At 34.9% G+C, this 24,135-nt stretch overlaps 1 protein-coding gene across 1 annotated transcript in view; it reads right to left on the reverse strand.

Annotated features, from left to right (window-relative positions):
• Positions 1-24,135, reverse strand: part of LOC143252390 (potassium channel subfamily K member 1-like) — a 74,026-nt gene that overhangs the window by 22,924 nt on the left and 26,967 nt on the right. Inside the window, exons 2-4 of the mRNA XM_076504414.1 lie at positions 3,946-4,086; positions 2,916-3,127; positions 1,953-2,139 (exon numbers count right to left, since the gene is read on the reverse strand). Of these exons, the coding sequence (XP_076360529.1) occupies positions 1,953-2,139; positions 2,916-3,127; positions 3,946-4,086 (540 nt within the window). The remainder of the gene's footprint in view (positions 1-1,952; positions 2,140-2,915; positions 3,128-3,945; positions 4,087-24,135) is intronic.

Consider the following 24,135-nt stretch of genomic DNA (forward strand, 5'->3'; position numbering starts at 1 on the left):
AGTTCTTGCTTGAATGATACTGGAGACGATTTTTTTTTGTTTCGTCGCCTTTTCCTGTCAGTACTTCATCTTTTTCCATTCTCAGGGTGCAGATATGACATCAGGAATACATCACACGCAGATCTAATGCAATGGCGTCATCTATATAAATATAATAATATTGTCTGTTGTATGTCTATGTAAATACTCCAAGGGTGTGTGGACGGATCTTCGCCAAAATTGGTAAGGAGGTTCAATAGGTACATGGGGTAATACACATACATTATCAATTGTGCATTTTACGGTTTTACGAGTGTTTTTTTGCGTTTTCTTTTACCACTACTTCGTCCCTGTTGATGGATCTTCATTGACATAAAGGTTTGTTGGGTCCATGATAAGATACATTAAAATTTACGGTTTCACATTTTGCGTTTTGCTGTTTTTATGGATGTCCTGTTTTTTTTAATATATATAAAGGAAATAACTTTTCGTGTCCTAAGATAACCTTCCATTAATCATGAATTTACATAACTTCTGTCCGGGGTACTGGTACCCCAGCTAGTATTACATAATATTATATAGAGTGTAAGAATATATAAATTTATTTTAAAACAAAAACGTTGTCAGAGTTCATGTATAATGAACATACACTTTGTTTCAGTTGTAAAGTTTATTCTGTAATGACAGGCAGTAAATATATATATGTGTGATACTTTACTTACACTTGTTTTAAGCTATAGGGGAGCAGTATGTTGAACACGACAGGGAGTTTAGTGTTCAAATATTTTGTATAGTTTCTAAAATAAAGAAACTTGCCACTTATATTTAATTTATAGCAATCTGCTTGAACAAGTATATATGGCAGTTATTATTACATTGATGTGAGGTAAGTATTTTGTAAACTAAGGAATTCTCTTAAATAGTATATCTTGAAGTTTTATTCACAAATGTTTCAGTATGCTTGTAAAATATGTTTACATATATTTACATAAGTTTGCTATATCAAATAGAGGTTTATTATAAACTAAGGTTCATGGTGTGTAATTTATAAACTAAAATTTTCCTAAACAGTGTTTTGAAGTTCTGTTACTAAATGTTTTTTATGCTTAATTAAGTCAAACATTTTACTCAAATACACTAAAGATAGTATATTAACCTGTGATAAGACGTGAGTTTCATACAAAAAAGTCAGAGAACTCTGGTGATTCTTAAAGTGTAAACGAAAGATAATTCATGTCATGATAACAGTTATAAAATGACGTAAGTATAAATTTTATGAAATAGTTGAAGAGTAATTACTTGATTATAACTAAAGCTTCCCATAAATTCATTAATTGTGTGTGTGTGTGCTTTTTTCGTATAGCAAAGCCACAAAGGGCTATCTGCTAAGCACACCGAGGAGAATCGAACCCCTGATTTTAGCGTTGTAAATCCGGAGACATACCGCTGTACTAGAGGGGGGCTTTAAAAGGGCTCGTCCGGGATTTGAATCCGGGACCTCTCGCACCCAAAGCGAGAATCATACCCTTAGACCAACGAGTCAATTCATTAATTAGTGTTACACATCTTTCTTAGGACGAATTAATTATAAATCATTTATTTAACTATCGAATTAGTGATTAATTATATCCTCGTTGAGACATGTATTGTATGATTCATGACTGCCTAAAAACACGTTCTTTACTTTGTGACGTAATCATCCATCATGGCCGTCTGTCTGGTATCGAACTATAATTTCACCCCTCCATTTGCTAGTTTGTACCATGTAGTGACACTTTATTGAACTATGACATCATGTGACTGTCGTGGTATCCTAGCAACACACCTCTAACAACATTTATAACTGTGACCTCGTCATCTTTGATGACATCAACTCCAATTAGCGTGAGAGCCTCACTACTTCCGCTGAACTGGTATCGATATTGTGACTACAGGTCTTCCTAATGAAATAGAAGAGTGGTGGTTATACTTACATGCACTACAAACTTTGTACAGAGGACGATACTGCTGGTGAGGACTGTCTGCAGGAACATAGTCTCCTAGTCCTATTGTTGTTAAAGAAATGAAACAATAGTAGAGGGCGTCCAAGAAGTCCCATTCTGGCTCCACGTGAGAGAATATGACCGCAGGAACAATAAAAAATAAAGACAGAACTAAAACCTGAAAGAAAAGAGAACCTCACTTTCGAGCAAATAAACCTTTCTTTAAAAATATTAATGATTTAATTTTGGCAATAATTTATTATCCAATGCTTTAAAATGGATAAACTGGAGATGGAATATAATCTATTATACCACATTGTTATTGGGACTATTCTTTCTTTAGTCCCTAAAGTATTTTTAGGCCTATAGAAAGAATGCAACGTTAAAAAGTATAAACGACCGAACACACATGTCTTATGATAAATATAATTAGTTATCATGTTACGTCAGCATGAAAGAGGTGTTCATACTGTAACGGAATGAAACGACAATTTAAAAATCAAGTTAAAAACAAATAGGCAACGAAAATATTCCAAGTAGTACATTTGTTAGACAAGAAATACCCAGATCTCACGCTTTTAAAGTTAATTTACTTCAATTCTATTTGGATACCAAGCTATAGTGAAAAAAAAAACAACTGTAACCAAGTCAATATTTACAACCCGTGATCTTTGGAATACATTTATACTTGTGTTCAATGTGACTGAAATATTTCTATTATTATTACATCGGTTTATATAGGTTTACAAAATGTGTAATGTGGCGCATGAATTGTATTTTAAACAAATCTTTAACGCATCCCCTTAGCTGTTAACACTAATCTAAAAGAAATTACAGTTATGTAATTGAAGTAATTTTCCAGTTGCAATTAATTAATATAAGAAAATGGTGGATATTTTTGCTAAGCACTTCTCAAAACGTAATTCTCAAGTAATAATTAAAAGCGCTACCTACCCCAACTATAGATAGATGAAACACACGAATATTGAAAGGTTGGAACAGATGTCCAAGTCGAGAGTTTAGGAATTGTAGGAGGAACACTGCTGGTATCATAAGACGTTCCACATAAGCTGATAATAGCGTCATTGTCAGAGGAATCCCTACCAATCCGTATATTATACAGAAAATTTTTCCACCTTGGGATAACGGTCTTACTTGTCCATAGCCTTCACATTCAGGAAAACCAAAACATTACGACAGTTGTACATCGAAAATAATATTGTTAACTTAATGTAGACAATCTTAGTTTCGTATTGCAGTTGAAAATACAGAACATGTGCTAAAGTAACTATGCTCACTGAATTACAATAAATATATTTAGAAAAATCAATAATATATCTTCTCAAATTTTATTTTTCAAGTAATTTATTTGTAATTGTAAATGCCCTTATCAGTGACGGCGTATTTAGGTAGGGGCTAGAGGTGGTTCAATCCCAGGACCCATGGTCTTAATGGGAACCCACTGATAATTTTATTCTATGTAAAATTACATGGGATATAGGGCCTACACAACCTTAAATCCACCACTGGTCCTTATTCAATTTTGAATAGTTCATTGAAAACTAGTAAAATTGTCAAGACGATGTATTTAATTTCACATCAAATACGAAACAGGTTGCACACATCGTGAATATTCAAACTTACGAAGGAAAAGAAACAGTCCAAACTGCAATGCTATAATATAATGCAGATTTCCTCTCTGAAAAATAACTCAATTCAATAGTAAGTTATCTGACTACTCTCTTCATACCCCAGATATGAGGTTTAAACTTCATCCTCAAAGTAGGTTGATAAAAGAATGCTGTTTAGTGTGGATAAAGTTCACTTACGCGGAGCTATAACTCTATGATTTAGTACGACCAACAACAACAACCAAAGATACTCTGAGCTTCGTGGATGTAAATAAGAAGTTCTTGAAATAAGCTCACTTTATACTGCTGCATATTTATTTTAACAACAACTTCACAAATACAAGGTTACAAACCTATTGTTGTCACTACGGTGGTGGAGAAAAACACTGATTGGCCAAAACTCCAGTTAGGTTCCATAGTAACGTTTCGAACAGCTCTGACTCCCCTGTTACTTCCACTAATGATGTCTTTTACAAACGCCTCAAGATCTTCGTCTGCAGAAAAAGGAAACACAAAGAGAGAAATAAATCCATTATATTTTATTTAGTAACAGATCCTTATCGTCCAAAAATGAATTACAGTTCCAAGCGTTGAGTGTAAAATTTCTCTGCAAAACGCTGAACGTTCAAAATTCTACCTACAACGCGTGTAGTTAGCTTTATTGGAAGCTGCATTATCAGACGAAGAGAGCTGGCCAAAACATCATCTTAAAATAAAATACAATAAAAACTTACCGATTGTTTAACCCATTCTTTACTTTCAATATCTTTGTTACCTATGCGGTTAACTATATTATATCTTTCAAAATTTGTATGCACACATTGTGATGAAAAGTTGGAAGAAAAACGACCTTTAAACTCCAGATAAAATAAAATAACTTTTTATTTGAATCAATGTTTCGCTTTTGCAGCTTCATTACGGTTAGTATATGCAACTGTTTGATATTAGAACACGCGTTAAATTATAAAACTGTTTGTTTTTTGAATTTCGCGCAAAGATACACGAGGGCTATCTGCGCTAGCCGTCCCTAATTTAGCAGTGTAAGACTAGAGAATAGATAGCTAGTCATCACCACCCACCGCCAACTCTTGGGCTACTCTTTTACAAACGAATAGTGGGACTAACTGTCACATTATAACGTTCCCACGGCTGAAAAGACGAGCATGTTTGGTGCGACGGAAATTCGAACCCGCGACCCTCAGATCACAAGTCAAGCGCCTTAGCCAATTGTGTATAACTCCAGAATATGGAAGTGTTAAATTAAAAGTAATAATGTCACCTATATTGATTCATGTTGTTAAACACAAAGCTACAAAAAGAGCTTGCTCTGCCCACCACGGGTATTGAAACCCGTGGTCTAACAAAAGAAGGCCGCAGACATACCACTGTGCTAGTGGGGGACAAGTGGTATGATGTCTTGTTTTTTGAATAATAGTTTCAATACATGTATCACCTGCTGTCTCTGTTCATTTTTGGATTATTTTCGTTAATGAGTATAGATTCCATGTATTTTCTCCTCTCTTTAAAATATATATTTTTTTGTAAGATAGATACTTGCAATGGGTTTTTAATTTTCAAAGTTTAGGTTCTGTGTTTGTTTTTGCTAGAGCGGTTTTATATTGATCCTATGCATGTAAGGGAATGACGTGTTTCGAGACAGGTTGGAATACTTACGTGATATGTGGAATCAGAGAGCCACTGGCTAGAATCCCATTTTATAAAAACATGAAGTATGTATAATCTTTCTTCGCAAATCGGATTCCAGGTTTTAGCCAAGGCATAGCGGCTTATAAAATGGCTTTAATTTTTTTTTCTCCAAGTAAAAACTTCTTAACTCATAACTCCTTTATCTCTTGAACAATTTGAGAACTAATTATGGTTTTGAGATCGGAAGGTTAAACACTTTCGAAGTCCGAGGGCTCGTAGATTAATCTGCTATAATCTAGTATAAAAGAAGTTCGATTTGAGGGTTAGGCTCGCGGAGGGCCTGACGAGTAATAAAATCTAATGGGGTATACGATCGCCCCACGCTTAATATTTCTAGCGCATTTTAAAAAATATATCTGATAAAATGGGAAAAATGGCCCCATAGATTGATTTACTCTAATTCATTTTTTGTTTGCTGTGGCTATTGAAGAATCGCTCTTGTTTAATTCTGAAATACATGGAAATAATAATATATAATAAATAATAATATATTGGTAGCTCGAAAAACTATCTATAGAGTGTAATTTTCATACGTGTTCATTTACAAGTGACTATCAAAGTTTTATTGTTGTCCCATGTCTAAAATTTAGGATGTAAAGGCGTTGAAATACCACAGTCATGATGGGTTTCCTAAGATGGAGTATTAAACTACAAAAAAAAAATCATTCTTATAATTTTCAAAACACAAAATGTATATATTTTATAAACTTACTGGCGTTTTGATTTAAAATACGAGGAAAACAGCAAAAGGATCACGTAAAGAAATAATTATCACTGGGGTGATACTGGATAGGTATCCAAAAATTCGTAACATAGATGTGAAGAACCACCTTCCCCTCAAATGTTTGTTGTAGTTTTCTTGTGTAAATTTTCAGTGTAATAAAGTAACATAGTAAGTTTAATTTGTTTATTACTAAATCATACAGTCTACGAACTGTTTTCTATGATATCACATGTATTGTGTACCCAAGAAAAGTATATACAAATAAATGTCGCTTCAGGCTGTTAAAATACATTGTCTGGATTTTTTTATTAAATCGTCTCGCATACGATTTAACCATGTTATATCTAAATAGCAACTGAATGTAGTGGACTGGTTAATATAATGAATATCATTCAAAATATCGTGAACCATATAGCCTGATGTATATATGACATTAGTACTTTTTAGCCTGGTTTATATTAACCGCGCGGGGGCAGAAGACAAGAGAGAGAAAACACTTTTATATTGTCTAACTACATGATATGTAAGGTTCTTACTCCAACTAAGGGCAGTATTATTGTAGTTTCAAGACAAAGATGGGGTTGGGAATATTCGTGTTGAGTTAATTTATTATATTTATTTCAATAACTGACATACTACCATGTACATAACTGTAACAGACCGAGTATGACTTACTACCCTGAGTATGACTTACTACCCTGCTTGTAAAACACTGTCCTATTTGTAGTTATGTCAGTATGACTTACTACCCTACTTGTAAAACACTGTCCTATTTGTAGTTATGTCAGTATGACTTACTACCCTGCTTGTAAAACACTGTCATATTTGTAGTTATGTCAGTATGACTTACTACCCTACTTGTAAAACACTGTCCTATTTGTAGTTATGTCAGTATGACTTACTACCCTGCTTGTAAAACACTGTCCTATTTGTAGTCATGTCAGTGATTGGGAACATAATACGGAGTAATTAGCGCATGCATGTTTCTTTAAAGTTATGAGTGTTAAATTTTTATGTGCGATTTTAAGGTTTAATTTTATAACTGAAAGGAGTACGTCAAAGAAAAATAAATTACGTAATTGTTATAGGTTCCGATTTTTATTGTACCGTTACAGTTGTTGTACTTCTGTTAACATATGTAAATGTTATGTTAATAGTGTAAATATACATATGGGTGGGTGGGTGTTTTGTGTTTATATCAGCTATGGTGACAAATCTAATATATCCAATACTTGTGCAGCATGAAGAAAATTAAGAAAGAAATGTTAAAATAGCGTATAATAAGAAATAAAGCTTTGAATAACATACAAGACTATACCTTAAGTTTTGTCATGGTACACATATAGAGAGAGGGAGTGAATAGACTTGCTGAAAAAATAAGCAATAATCTATGTGAACTACATTCTTATGTACGTATCTACTCTTATATTTTTACTGAATCAAGTAATCAAGTGTGGAAGAGAGTTGGTGCTAGAGCCGTTGGACACCTTGAGATTAAAAGTGTCGAGATTTACTATGACACTGAATGATCATTAAATTTACACTCGCTGAAATAATGGCCCAAGTGTGAGACACTTAACGACTCATGACGTGGACATGAATCCAGTATTCCCGTCTCTCCTGTTTCAGCGAAATAAGGTTTCGTAAATTATAGTTGTATGCAAGTAGAGTACAATTGATTACGTCAAACGGTGTATAAGAATTTCATAAGTGCTAGTGTGATATACATATATTACATGAAGCCTTATCTTATGGCTTATATATCAATATAAATTTTATAATGTTTCTGTACATTTCTAGATCACAACCCAGTAAGTTCGAGCTAAGTTGCGTTAATTTAGCTCTAGGTGTGATCCAAACAACATAACTAGATCTAGGATGCCATATGCGATTTCTTAGGTCACCTTTAAACTCAAGATAATTATAAAATAACTTTTTATTTGAATTACAGTTAGTATACGCAACTGCGCGTTAAATTATAAAAATGTTTGTTTTTTGAATTTCGCGCAAAGCTACACGAGGGCTATCTGCGCTAGCCGTCCCTAATTTAGCAGTGTAAGACTAGAGAATAGGTAGCTAGTCATCACCACCCACCGCCGACTCTTGGGCTACTCTTTTACCAACGAATACTGGGATTGACCGTAACATTATTACGTCCCTACGGCTGAAAAGGCGAGCATGTTTGGTGTGACCGGGATTCGAACCCGCGGCCCTCAGATTGGGAGTCGAACGCTTTAACCCACCTGGCCATGCTACACTACTCTTAGCAGAAATAAGTAAACCCAAGACACTTCATTCTTGGGGTTGTTCAGTCTGCTAATTTAATTTTGGAGAGCAGTATCAGGTAACTGATGAACTTCTGTCAGATATCTTTCTTAACCCTCCTTTTAAAAAGAAACTTAAATAATTTAAATATAGATTCTGGAAAGTTAAAACATACATACAAGGACATCAAATATTGTCCTTTCACAATTCCATTATTCTGTAAAGAACTGTTGAGCCTTCATTTACTAATAGGAAATTATTCACAGATAATTGTTCACATCTGAGGTCTTCCAACTAGGTGACAGATGTCTATTCACTGCGATATTTTTGACTCATTGTTTAGATTATATATGTTTTTGGTTTGACAATATATTACCTGAAGTTTCTTAATCTGAAAATGTGGAGCTCGTTTGTCAGTAATAGAGCAAAGCTACATAAGGCTGACTGCTGTGTCTACTGCAAGGAATCAAACCCCAGATTTAACGTTATAAGTCCATGAAGTTACCGCCTTCCCACCGGGAGACAGTACGTAGAGATTCAGTTAATATTAATAAAAAATTACCAGATACAATTTTATGTTTCTTTATTTTTGGACACTCGCTCAAACCTATTAAGATGCTATTTGACTATAGCCATTTATAGTTAGGTGTTGATAAACTAGGGAAAGGATAGCTAGCCAACAGCACCCACCATAAAATCGTAGGCTACTTTTGTTTGATTGAAGAGTGAGATTTGATCGCCATCATATCAGACTTATAGCCCTACAGCTCAGGAGGGCAGTTAAAAAACAACAACAATGTCTGCAGTAACAAAGATGCAAAAGATAGACCTGCAGATCCAAAGTTCGGTGCACTAACCACTAGACCACGCTCAGCCCATACCTTAGTGAACAGGAAAATGTCTTTTTTCTATCTTAACTAAATTAAAGTGCTTCAAAAAATCAAACAAAGCAAGAGATTAAATAGGAATTACATCAGTGACACTAAATACCTACGATACAAATAATAGAGACGCGCACAAAAATCTCCCTCCCCCGACCCCATGACAAGGGGGTTTATTCCTGAGTGAACAGACGAACAGACGCTACTGAAGGTCTTTTACATGTTTCAACTAACGTTAAAAATGTTCGTTTGTCATAATTAATAACAGAATAAAAAACACGCTAACTTACCTGGTGATTAAACCTTTTTTTGAGCGTATGAAAGATAATTTTGTCCCTCGCCGCCGAATGATACCATTCAGTCACTTGAACTGATGATATTACAAAATATTATATGTTAAAATTATATTTGAATAATGATTTCCGGTATTTCTCTGAATCAATTAGCACGCTAGTTGAACTTTTAATATCAGGCAATTTAATGTCCACGGAAGGAAACTTTCTACCAACTATTGAAGTTAGAATGTATTGTTTACTGAAATTTGAAATAAAAAAATCTAAATGGATTTTTATTATATTACATGATATAGATTTCTCTAAACAAAATATTTAGGCGTGTTAATTTCTAATGACTTACTACGTTTATTTCAGTGTTAGTGATAAGTTACAATTTGAAACTGATTTACGTTCAATAATATAATTTATGTACAGTTTCTTGAGGTTAAAACCCTATAGCTGTAGTCAGCAAATTTCGAATTTTTAATCGACTTAATATACAATTAATGCTCATCTAGTTATTCAAAAACGAAACAAAGTATCACCCACCAGAATGTATGTTATGAATTGAATTACAAGAAAGAGAATAAAACCAGGTCGTTGTCTGAACCGGGCAGGGAATCTGATATTTGTATATATGTACAGAAACAAGACAACAATAAAGTATAACATATCGATACATTTTCATGACTGGTGATACCCTGAGGATTGTGTGAATTTGCCCCTTTACGGCTGTTATAACTATTTGGCAACGATTCAGTGAAACTTGGATAACCCTGATGACCGAAAGAGATAGTGAAGAACTTATGTATATGAGATAGCCTACCCTAAATTAGGCTATTTCACAAAAGTGAAAACTATTCCTACGAAATTAACGTTACCTCTGAAATTATCGATTGGTTCCAGACCCAATACATTTTTAAAACACATTTTTCTAAACTGTGTATGCACAAAGTTACTTGTGGGTCAACGAATGTGTTTGTTTTCTAGGTACCTGATGAAATACGGGTCAAATTAACCTTTCAAGTAAAAATATGTCAGTACTGTAGTTAATCCCAATAATTTTACTGCTGAGGACCCAGTGTATTTTGCCCAGAAGGTGAGTTGTCTCAACCCCTCCTGTGTATTTTATTTGAGGGGACAGGACCGTCGAGAGCCATTACAAGCCCCAGGGCAGCAAGCATTAAGGCCCCCCCACACCAAGTGGCAAGGCACAACATATAGGCTCTCCTCCCGGGCCCTCTAGACACCCGAGCTCCGGGGCACTGGCCCCCCTGATCCCCTCTCTCGTCGGGCCTGTGGGGAGAGGAAAACTTCAAGTATTGTTGTAAGTAACACACAACATACCATAATACAGTATTTAGACTCCAACTGAAGTGGACGATGCAATAAAAGCTGATCATCTGAGAGTTAAAAAGCCTTGCAAAACTCAATGCCTGAATTCTTTAGAACTTTGATGAAGCTATGCAACTCCTGTTAATTGCGTAATATTTAGGATTTCAAAACAACAAATAAAATTTCCACTTTGACTGTTTAAACCAGATCAACGCGTCCACAAAATCGAGTTTCACCGTTCACCGCTTTATGTTTGTTGTCTTCATTTCGTAAACATTTTTGTTTGTTGTTAAGTGTTAAGCTATACAATGAGCTACATGTGCCATGCCCATGACGGGTATTGAAATCCGGTTTTTACGACCGAGCCACCAATAGGGAGCGTATATTTTTGTATGTTATATATGTATAAATTACATATTTTCTCCTCTTGTTCTTTTCGCATTTTGTATTTACAGTCTACTTACTGTAACAATAATTACTGTTTTTCACCTTTTCAACTATGCTTGTATGTGTAGCTTTTTACTTATTTGATCCTCTGGTTTCTCATTATCTGGAATCAAAGGTCAGACAATTCTACACATTCACTGAGATAAATAATAATCCATGTGAAGTCATAAGCTAGTAGAAACGCCCAATATCATTCATACGTAATCAGTGTTAAAGACACTGCTACATGTCTCAGAGTTTGTAAAATAATAGTACTTCATAGTATCCGCCATTTTACAATATCTATCCTTTCCTGTGCAGTTTCTCATCTGTCTACTGCAGTTCATATTTGGAATTAACTGCCTATAAAGCTGCCTAATTCATTTTGATCAGAGACAAACTCAACCAGACATCATGTCTGTTAAAAAATAAGAAACCCTGGCGCCTCTCTGACTATATATGTAGCCACTTAGTCTTATCTTTACTAAGGAAGACGACAGGACATCACTGCAGTCTTGTTACCTTCCTCTTTTTCTTTGTAGACATCCAATGGTGCAGTAGTATGTCTTCTGATTTATACCTCTAGAAACAGGGCTTCGATATTCGTGGTGGGCAGAGTACAGATAGGACTTTGTGTAGCTAATAACAAACAGACTCTTTCTACTCTTTTTTTTACACGTTCGATAACCTAGAAAATTACAACAACAAGAACGTATTTTAAAACAGCAAGCATGTACCAAATAAATCATAAAGCTGATAGATTAAAATGCTAGAACAACACGTGACAATAGGCGTTTAACAAATATACGAGGAAAGAGTTTATTACTATATTATTTTTTGGAAGACCAAGATAAGACAGAAACTCTAATGTAAATTGATATTTCGTACTACTTAAGAGTTATCTGTTGTTGAGGAAACTCATGCAAAACCTTCTTTGAAACCTGGTGAACAATGACGGTTCTTAAAGCTTTTGTTGGAGAGGGGCATAAAGGGGTAAATAGTTGTTTTGGGGCAAAAAAAATGAACACTTTCTTATCAGTGGAAGCCACAATGTGTATATAATTGTTAAAGTCATAAAATATTATATTTTAGATGGGGTATACTGGGTAGGAAGTCTGCTACCCATGCCATTAGTGGGTACCTCCTTGCAGGTGGTAGATAGACACGTTATTAAGAACGACACCCAAAATAAACCAACAACAACAAAAACAAAGCAATAACTTTGAAATAAAATAAGTTCACCTATACCACAATTCCAAGCGCATACACGAATCAGACAGATCTTTAAACGTCACCAACCATTCAAAACAGCAAGATAAACAGTCTGTTTTGGAATTTCGCACAAAGCCACTCGAGGGCTATCTGTGCTAGCCGTCCCTAATTTAGCAGTGTAAGACTAGAGGGAAGGCAGCTAGTCATCACCACCCACCGCCAACTCTTGGGCTACTCTTTTACCAACGAATAGTGGGATTGACCGTCACATTATACACCCCCACGGCTGGGAGGGCGAGCATGTTTAGCGCGACGCGGGCACGAACCCGCGACCCTCGGATTACGAGTCGCACGCCTTACGCGCTTGACCATGCCAGGCCACAGGATAAACAAAGTCAGACAACATTACGACCATGAATTCCGACGACAGACGAAATCTTTGTTGTTACCATGATCTCTATTATATATCGCAACACTAAAGTATTTCTGTAACTAGTGTAGATTCTCGTGTCTACAACCCTCACATCACTAGTTCTTTAGTGGAATTATTCTTCACAGTTCACGAAAAAAAAAAACACCTACGATGTTATTCATTAGATTAAAAATTGATAAAAGGTACAGAAAGCGGGTTTTATAGTTAATTACAATTTTTCTCGTAGTTTTTCGTGGGACCGGCATGACCAGGTGGTTAGGGTGCTCGACTTGTATTCTGAGGGTCGAAGGTTCGAATCTTCCTCGCACCAAACATGCCATTTCATCCTTGAGGGCATTATAATGTGACGGTCAATCCCATTATTCGTTGGCAAAAGAGTTGGCGGTGGAAGGTGATGACTAGCTGCCTTCTTTGTAGTCTTACACTGATAAATTAGGAACGATAATAGCTCCCGTGTAGTTTTGCGCGAAATTTAAAAACACACAAAACGAACAGCCTTTTTTCGTTCAAGTGTGATAACAAGACTAACTCTGAGAACTATTTTACTGTAGGATTTATTAGTTTATTAACGTTATTTGTTGTTAATCGTAAAATTAGATCAAAATCCGAATATTAACACTAGAACCCTTCAAGCTGACAACCAAGCTACCAGAGGGAGACCGTTTTATTAAGTAATTCTACAGTCAAGTTAATTCAACATATTTTTTTTTGTTATTAATTAACCATAAAAGCATGGTAAGGCATGTAAATAAATTATCGATTGCATTGAAATATTTTTTGAAAATTAGAATTAAACGAGAGATAACTTCAAGCATAGTTATAAACATCAATATAATGAACTTAGAAATGTTATTTTGTTACAGTCTACAGCTTTTGTAGTGACTCGCAGAGACATGTATGCGGACATACACCGCTAGAAACAGGGTTTCGATACATGTGGTAGGCAGAGCATAGATAACCTACTCTTTATCTTTGTACTTAACTACAAACAAACAAGTTTTTAGTCAGTTTTCGATCACTGATGCGATGATTATCATGTTTATACAGTAAATAAAGTTTTAGTATTTATTAGTATGTAAACTCAAAATGAAACTGTTAGAAATTTTGTAAACATGGTTATTGGTTGTCATGTAAGCATAATATTCAAAATGATTACCAGGTATAACTCATATTGGGGCACAGAAACTAGGGGTTCTGAGGGTGATACAAAATCTCCTGGTTTAATATAGGGATGTTGCGCATGCGTGATTAACATAATATACAGAGGTTCTGATTTCGTTCGAGTGTTTGCAGAACTCCTATTAAAAAGATTCGTAATGAATTCATATCGACTAAACCGAAAACCTAAAGTAACAAATACCATTATTTCCGTTGTACTTGCCCCGGCATGATCAGATGGTTAGGGCGATCGACTCGTAATCTCAGGGTAGCGGGTTCGAATTCTCCTCAATCCAAATATACTCGCTCGTTTTTTCAACCGTGGGGCATTATAATGTAACAGTCAATCCTACTATTCGTTGGTAAAAGAATTGGCGATGGGTAGTGATGACTAGCTGCCTTCTTTGTAGTCTTACACTGCTAAATTAGGGACGACTAGCGCAGATGGCTCTCATGTAGCTTTGAGCGAAAATTCAAAACAAACAAGCATCCGTTCTGAAAAAATTCAAGTGCTTTTTTTTTTATTCATACTCTTAGAAAGTAGTACATACACAGCAGATAATAAAATATTCAATATTGTTGTAAGCTACATTTTCAATATTTCACTTTGTTAAATGGCGCATAATATTAAGATCAAGTTTTTGGGAGTAGGCGAAGAAATCCTTGAATTTTAGGTGATGACAAGTTAGTAAATTCTGGGAGTATCGAGAGACAAGAGTAGATTATAATTTGTTTGCTTGAAATTCGCGCAAAGCTATCCGAGGATTATCTGCACTATCCATTTATAATTTAGAAGTATGGGCAAGGTAGCCAGTCAACGCTACCTACAGCCAGCCCTTAGGTTATTCTTTACCAACATTTATAACGACCTCAGAAGATTCTAAATATGAAAAATAGTGGGTGATTATTGAGATAGTTCGTTTAGTTCAGTGAATCTGTTGGAACTATTAGTGATTTGCATATATTCGGTTGTAAGTAATAACTAGGCTTATTTTTTGCATTAGTCTTACTACTGTTAGTGAGATATTTCCGACTGATCTTCATTTATAATCTTAGGCCTATAATTTACTTCGCGAATAAGCTTTCACAAATGTTAGGGAATAAATAAATTAATTTTTTCTTATTACATGAACTGGACTTACAGTAGTTTTCATCAAATAATTTAAAAGAACAATGTTACAACAATATAATCCAAAACCGCTTGTTTTATTTAAAGGCTTGTATGTATTGTATGTTTCCTTACAGTAAAGCCACATCGGGCTATCAGTTGTATGTCCACTTAAAGGGGGAAAAGCAAAGAAAAGAAAGAGTCATTGAGGTTTTCTTTGTAAATCGAGGTAAACTACATAAACACATGCGTTATTGATTTAGGTCATTATCAAGTTTCTGTTTTCTATGCTTCTTGTATTTTGAGTATTGATTTCGATTTGGCTTCAATAGACAGCTTTCTTTTGGTGCTATTGTAACAGACTTTTGCTACACACACTTTGTCAGGATCAGACTGGGAATGAGTAAAATGTGAAAAGCGCGCTAATTAATGAATGAAATCATTGGTTCTTATGGTACCCCCTTAACAACAGAGAAATATTTAGGTTGACACACCTACAACATTTGCATTCAGAGCCAATTACTGATTCTCAGTGTTGTCAGAGTAGGTTAAAAAAGACAAGATCTATGTTTGAAAGTACTTTGAGGTTAGCGGGTTTCTTGTTTTTTTTAAATATCTTATGTGATTTTTCTGATATTTTTGTAACGATTTTTATGATTTGATCGTTTATTTTTCAGCCCACTCAACAATGATAAACGCGATTTATCTCTTCGACTATAATGTTCAAATTCTGCAGGATATGTTTGTTGGTAGGCCTAACTCACAAATAAGACTGAACAGTTACTTATTTGTTAAATTTCCTCTTGTGATTACCACAAAATTAAAAAATGACTAGCTAACATCTTCAGTAATTGATCAATAATAAAGCAACAGATTCATTAACTAATTCTCTATTCACTCACTGAGTAACTCTATTACTGACTGATTAACAAACTTAGTAAATTCTCTCTAGCTAACTCACTAATTAAACCTGTTTATGTTTGACTGAATGACTAACAAGCTATCCAATAGCATTCTGATGTTTAAATAATATTGCTAAGCATTTTCCCCCCAAAAAGTAGACAACTTCATATGTCACATACTCGTCACGTTACGTCAATTCTAGAACTCACGCTATTTCTTGTTTAAAAAATGCTCTCGGGCAATCAATAAGAACTATCTAAATTAAAATTACAGCCTACAGCATAATTATACACATTTATTCTAGTCTCACAATGAATATTTGATTACGAAAGAAAAGTTATATGTTGCACAAAGCAAATATATTATTTAATTTATACAGTTATGGAATACATATGTCTCCAAAAAAATGTCACAATTAGAAACATGTATTCTATTTATACCAATAAGTATTAAGAATTTTAGTATCTGACGTAACAAAGTGAAACTGTAATTAAAATCATATACAATGCCGTTTTCAAAACTTAACAATAAGAAATCATTACTATACTATCAAGCCTCTCACAGCTTTCAAAAATTCTCCGGTGCGTTAGCGGTAAGTTTTTGTATTTATAGTACTAAATTCCAGGGTTAGATTCTTCACAGTGGGCGAAGCGCAGACAACCCAATGTTAAGCTTTATACTAAAACAACAATAGCAACAACTTCCATGAAAAGCTTAACAGTATCAATAAAAAGCATGCTGAAAATACTATACTGAAACGACAACAAGCATGTCTCTGTTATATATTACTTCGTGTCTCATCTCTCGTGTAATTTTCAACTGCCTTGTTTAAATTTTACTAAAGTATTTATTAAAATATAATAAACAAGTTTTATAATTCAATTTTATATTGGCGCAGATAGCTTAGTTGCTTTACGCCATAGCACGCCAAACCAACCAACCAACCAATTTTATTTTAAGTCAATACATTAGCAAAACACGTCAACCAAAACCTTCTAAGTAAGTTAAATATCTTGATGTGTTTAATGAATGGTAAGTTTTTTGCTGTTAATCACAAAGTTACATAATGAGCAATCTGTGCTCTTCTCAACAGGATCATTGAAACCATTTTTAGTGTCGCTAGATTGCACTCACCGTTCAGCTATTGGAGGACATTTTTAATAACCCAAACGAGAGTTTTATTTCGGTGTTTAGCTTATTTGCAATTAAGCACAAAACTACACATTGTGATCTTCTCACATTGTGCTCATGAGTATCGAAACTTGATTTCCAGCGTTTACGTCCGCAGACATACAAACGGAGGGACTTTCTAATATGAACGTAATTTTCAGCAAATTTCTTTACAATACTGTGTTTTGGTTTATGTGCAATATTACTTTTAAAAAAATCAAAATCCAATAACATTCAGCATTTTAAAACTTTCACAATAAGACCGTTTTATAATATTGGATTTTATAAACTAATGTGATTGAAGTAAAGAGATAAAAAACAATATACATATATACATGGGTATTTTTACAGTACGTCATATTCTAATATCATTCACTAAAGTCTATTGATTCGTGAGATTATAATATAATTAGCAGTACTGATGTCTTCTAAAGTCATTTCACTAATTGTACATGCTCATCTGAAAGATCCATCATACCATAATAACGTTTATGGTCTTACGTTGTACAGACATAGAAAGCTTTACAGTCAATTACATCGTTTCTTCAGATGATTTGTAATTATTTACAAAATGCGTCTTAGAAACTGGTGGGGGGTCGAACTTGTTTCTCCATCGGGTGTGCCACCCCAACGGCTCGGCAGCATGTCAGCAGACTTACAATGCTAAAGACTGGGTTTCGATGTTTGTGGCAGGTACAACTGAGAATTAAAAACTGCACGTCGTTCAATACTCGGCAATTTATTTGTTCGTTATTAAGCTAAAAGCTGCACAATGAGCTATTTGTGCTGTACCCACTACGAGTGCCTGCTTTTAGCGTCATACCCTTCAGACTTGCCGCTAAGCCATTAGAAAACAATTAGCAATGAGAAAAGGATCACATTCTTGGAAATAATCAATGTCTTTACGTTTTCTATAGTGGGTCAACGGTAAGGTTACGGACTTATAACACTAGAATTCAAAGTTCGAGTCCCTGTTGGGGACAGAGCACAAATAGCCCATTGCATAGTTTTAAACTAAAAACACAGCACACAGACGTTGACAACAAAAGTACAAAAAACAACCTTAATATATAGCTTATAACAACAACAAAAATAGTATTTCAGCCAACGTTTAGCCATTGCGCTTCATCAGGGTCACAGTACAAGGACAGTTTGATGTTCCTGACTGACATTATGTGTATTGAGGGAAAGAAAACTCACAGAGTATTTCTGCAAGGTGGAACAACACACACACACACCTACATTGTAGCTTTACTATCTCGAATGGCAGTGTATAAAGCCGTAAATGAAATGTTTAGGGTCTGTATAGTAACTTATCGGAAAACATCGTGAAATCCAGCGAGATACTAATTGGTGGATGCTTGAAGACACCATGTATGTTGGCATTCAACAGATCGATTTCCCGATTTGTTTCAACAGTAAAGTAAAAGCAGTGTTTTGGTACAGCGGGATCGACTTTTTTACCCCAGTACTTGTACTTAAAGGTTCTCAAGGAGCACATTATTTTTTATACACCAGAGTTTTCTGTTTGTAGTTAAGTTTAGTAAGATGACTGTCTTTACATCGTGTAAGTTAATTCATCAACCCAAACTATTTTCTTGAGTTTCGTCGTACACAGAAACATGAGAACAAATCAGATTTACAGAAAGAATGATTTAATGACCTGAATCCCTCAAAACAGGCTGACAATTTTTCATTTATTGTACGTTTCACCGAATCTAAACTTAATCCCATTCACAGGATAAGATAGCTTAGATCCCTCAAAACGGGCTAACAATCCTCAGTTATTGTACTTTTCTTCTGAAGTGAACGCAATACCCTTCACAGGAAGAATGATTAACAGGATAAAGTAGCCTAAATCCATCAAAACTGACTAATAATCATTCAGTTACTGTATGCTAAACTTCATACGAGTTTCACTGCTTAGTTGGATTAGCTACTTCTAGTGTCATAAATGCCTTTAAAGTTCCAATTATAAGCAGAATCCACGAGTAAAATCAACTGTATATTAAAGATGTTACAAAACCTATCTTACATTTGAAAGAAACTCGCATTAAAAAAACTTAGGTCGATTCTCTCACATTGTAGTGTTCAACCAAGTGTTTAACCTTATTTCTGAACTAGTGTTAATTAAGTATCTTATTTATATATGATGTTTGTTGGAACTTTTTTTTCCAGTGTCTTTAAATACGATCGTAGCTAGACCATAGTTGGCATTTTCATATTACTTTCTGTATGTAAAACTTTTCTAATGAAAGAAACACATACTTTGATAAGCTAAAAATTACAAATATTCAGAGATTACTGAGTTTTTCTTATGCTTAATAAAACAATTTAATGTGCATAGTAACTTGATATTATTTATTTAAAACAAATTGTAGCATACCAAGAAACCCATTCTGAAACATATTTAAATACCTTTAAAATATTTAGAAGTAATAACTCGATACTTCTTTTCTAAACATACACAAAAACATAAAGATCAGTGACAGTACCCGGCTTAGCTCGGGTTATTAGATTGATAATATGTGTGTTCTGAACCCATTTTAGCATAAAAGTATATACTTTTGTTGCCAAGCAACATGGCATAAAAACCCATTGTTGGGGACCAAAACGCACGCACTGGATTTTTCTTTATACTGAAAATTGTTATATGAGGAACTACATTTCTTTCTTATTTGGTCTTTCGCTAGCTTGACTCATTAAAACCAGTTTACCGGCGTTTGGCTGCCTCGACTGCACTTTTCTGCCTCTTTTGCTGGTCAAGTTTGATTTCGCAAAATTTATTTATTTCAGTTAACTATGAACTGCGAGGTTAAAGTATACTATGGAGTAGTACTGGTCTCTTCATTTTTGACGGGCTACATGATAATAATACGTAAAAACACTATAACAACCCATAACAGTCTAAAAACATTATAACATTCCATAATAGTTACAAAACATTTTATAACATCCTATTATAGTTGAAATATTCTACAACGTCCCATAATAGTTAAACACTCTATAATACCCTATAATAGTTAAAATCAATCTATAGCAGCCTATAATAACTTAACAACTACTAGAATATCCTATAATAGTTAAAGAAAACACTATAATATCCTATAATTCTTAAAACACTCCAACATCCTACAATAATTTTTTTAAAAAAATATTCTGTAACATCCCATAATATTTAAAGAAAAAACACTATACTGTCTAATAACAGTTGAAACACCCTAACATTCCATGGTGGAAACATTTCTTTTCTATGTGGTTTTTGCATAAAAAAGACGTGCATGCACATACAGATAGGTGATGAAACCCAGGTGCACACTCTCAGGGTCCACTTAATATGGGTGCAAAATTTCAGGTTTCTAGATTCTTTTCTTTTGGATTTATGGCGGTCACACACCCATAGATACGCCCTTTTATTATTAGAGATTAGCAAAAGTAAACATATTCGCTTGGATTATTAAGTTTGTTTTTGTTGGTTTTTTTTTAATTTCGCGCAAAACTATTCGAGGGCTATCTGCGCTAACCGTCTCTAATTTAGCAGTGTAAGACTAGAGGGAAGGCAATTAGTCATCATCTCTTTTACCAATGAATAGTGGGATTGACCGTCACATTATAACGCCCCTACGCCTGTAAAGGCATGCATGTTGGTGTGACTGGGGTTGGAACCCGCGACCCTCGGAGTACGAGTCGAGTGCCTTAACCACCTGGCCATGCTGGGCCGGATTATTAGGTTGATATATTCTAGATGACTGTGTCAATGTGTGTATTTTGAACCCACTTAAACATAAAAGTATAACTTATATACGTTTGTTGCTCCTTTACGGGATATGGCCTGTTTATAAAGGTAACTTTCCCTGTAAGTTGTCTATCGTTTTTAAACTTAAATAATAAACATAAATAATAAAAACAAAACTTTTAAATTAATGGACCCTTATAATTATAAAACAACAAACTTTAGTTTTTAATTTTGTAGTTTATACATTTCATTATATACTTTTAGCACATATCCTCTAATAAACATTAACAGGTTATGCTTTTAAACAACATAATATAAAAGTCAGTGTTGGAACGTATTGTTACCAAAACGCACTGGTTTTTCTATATATTAGAACTTGTTATTTTAGACACCGCTTCTTTTCTACGTGGGTTTTCGCTAGCTTTTCTCATTAAAAAGATGCGCAGGCGCTCATACACGTGGTTAGTAATAACACCCAGGTAAAAATCCTCAGGGTCCACTTAGTATGCGTGCAAAATTTCAGATTTTTAGGTTATTTTCTCTTGGAGTTATGGCGGTCACATACACAAAAAGACACGCCCTTTTATTATTATAGATACTTATATTAGCTGAAGCACACATTCGACACATGGAAAAGATATTGGATGAATCGAGAGTGACAGGTGGAGGAGAGATATGAAAGTCACCCCTGACACAAATCATTGGGGTATCCTAAGGGTGTATGCGTTAGTTCAAAAGAGGTCAAAAGAACATCCCAGTAACATATAGGGACAAGCGGGTAGGTGATCTGAGGAGCATATACTGACAATACTACCCTCTTACCGTGTGTACTCAGGGTGAATAAATTTAGTAGAGGTTCATAGAAGAACACAGAGAACACGTGAGAAAGTAGGGATGGGACATGATAATAGTGGGGTCAGATCTAAACATCCAATCCCCTATTACAATCCTCCGTAAGCCCTAACAGTACATTTCAAGTTTTGTTGAGACTTGGCTAAAATCTTATGTGTGAAAAGAGGATACAGCCAAACAAGTTGCGTCAGAAGGAGGAGACATGAGAAGTAAGGTCTGAACGGGAGGCCCTAAGGGTGCATCTGAAGTTTGATTGAGATCGGTCAAAGAGTTGCTATTATTGTGACTTGTAACAGATTTACTGTGATAATTGTATTTTAATGCCTACGTTTGTTTCAGTTTAAAGCGTGTGACGTATACTGTTCGATGTGTATTGCGCAAGTCCTGCCCGTTGTCTAAGTTTGTAGAAAATTTTCGAGAGCAAGAAACAACAATATATGGTTTATGAAAATACTAGCATGTCGTCTAACATTGTTGGCCTGGCATGGCCAGATGGTTAAGGCGCTCGACTCGTAATCTGAAAGTCGCGGGTTCGAATCTCCGTAGCACCAAACATACTCGTCCTTTCAGCCGTGGGGGCATAATAATATGACGGTCAATCCCACTATTCGTTAGTAAAATAGTAGCCGTAGAGTTGGCGGTAGGTGGTGATAACTAGCTGCCTTTCCTCTAGTCGTACACTGCTAAATTAGGGACGGTTAGCGCAAAAAATAAATCCAACATTCTTGAGTGATTGGTATAAATTATATTATACAGTATAATATTGTTCATAATAATACAGTATAATAATATAATATAATAATAACCGAGAGACAGTATAACATTGTTTGTCAGCGACAGTCAGTCTACTACAGGCCTCAGAAGCTATAATTGTGGTTAACACTTAATCGAAAACCTGTAGAAGTTGACCGGCGACGTTTACGTATTTCAAATATTACGAACCGTTCAACTTCACTGAATTAACTTCGGACGTTAGCATTTCTTCGAGGATATTAAATATCTTTGTCGGTAAAAAGTCAGCTTATAAGGGTGAGAGGCCAGTCAAGAAAAGGTAGCATTAACTTAGGCAAGGTGTAACAACAACAGAATTAATTTGCTCATCGTGGACCTAGACCGTCGATAAAATATTTAGTAGCACACCAGAGAGATGACTCAGTATAGTTTGTAAGTTTGTAGAACTCTTGTGTATAAACCAATATTTGAAATAACTGTTATTATAAATTGTATTGTTGTGTGTATATTGAAATATATTTGTGTTAAGGAATAAAATTGTTGTATGAATATTGTTGGCAAATATTATAAATTTGATACATATCGAAATTCGATTAACTTTTAAATTAAAATTTCCGGCTGCTTGAAATCGTGATACGTTAACATACGTAACATAATAAATTGGAGGCTCACCCGGGATAAATTGTAATAAGTAACATAATAAATACCAAGCAAGTGCAGAAACACTGTCAAAAAGGTCTGAGTGAGAGATGTTAAAATGGCCGCTAGAAGGAAACACGAAAATGGTGAAACAACCACAAAGTACTCAAGTTTCGGTGAAACAGCCAGCCTCTGTCTGGTTACAAAAAAATCGATATTTTATTTTCCCTCAAAGTGATGTTAATCACGTCGTCATTGCAGGTTGTAAATAGTGCTTTAAGTGATTAGCACGATAGCGTTAACTTATCTGTATACTTCTCTCTGATATTGGTTTTATAATGGCTGTTAAAGGTGTTAAAATAATTACATTATGGTACAAAGCTAAAGCACCGCAAGCGATCGAACGTTGACAAACCAGCATGTGAAGTAAATACATGTTGTGTGTGTACCAATTCCTGTTTCAAAATCATAATAGCTATGACTTTTCCCATCACTCTAAGAGGTCCCACCATGATCAAATGGTTAGGGCTCTTGACTCGTAATCTGAGGGTCACGGGTTCGAACTCGCGCCCCACCAAATATATTCGCCTTTTCAGCCGTGGGGGCGTTATAATGTTACGATATATCCCACTATTCGTTGGTAAAAAAGTAGCCCAAGAGTTGGCGATGGGTGGTGATGACTACCTGCCTTCCTTCTAGTCTTACACTGCTAAATTAGGGACGACTATCGCGGATAGCCCTCGTGTTGCACGAAATTAAAAACAAACCATTTTAATTATTATTTTTAGTAAATGTCTTAATTACGTTTATGGAATATTTGTTTGAAGAGTAACCGAAAATGCACCTAAGCGATACTGAGAAGATCGTTTGTGTGATCGGTTTATTTTAGTAAGCAATTATTGTATATTGTAAGTACACCTAACGTGGCTGGTCGGTCATGGTGCTCTACTCGCACTTTGCAGATCACAGGTTTAAATCCTGATGCCG

Source organism: Tachypleus tridentatus, chromosome 6 (genome assembly GCF_004210375.1).
Source record: "Tachypleus tridentatus isolate NWPU-2018 chromosome 6, ASM421037v1, whole genome shotgun sequence".
Taxonomy (NCBI): domain Eukaryota; kingdom Metazoa; phylum Arthropoda; class Merostomata; order Xiphosura; family Limulidae; genus Tachypleus; species Tachypleus tridentatus.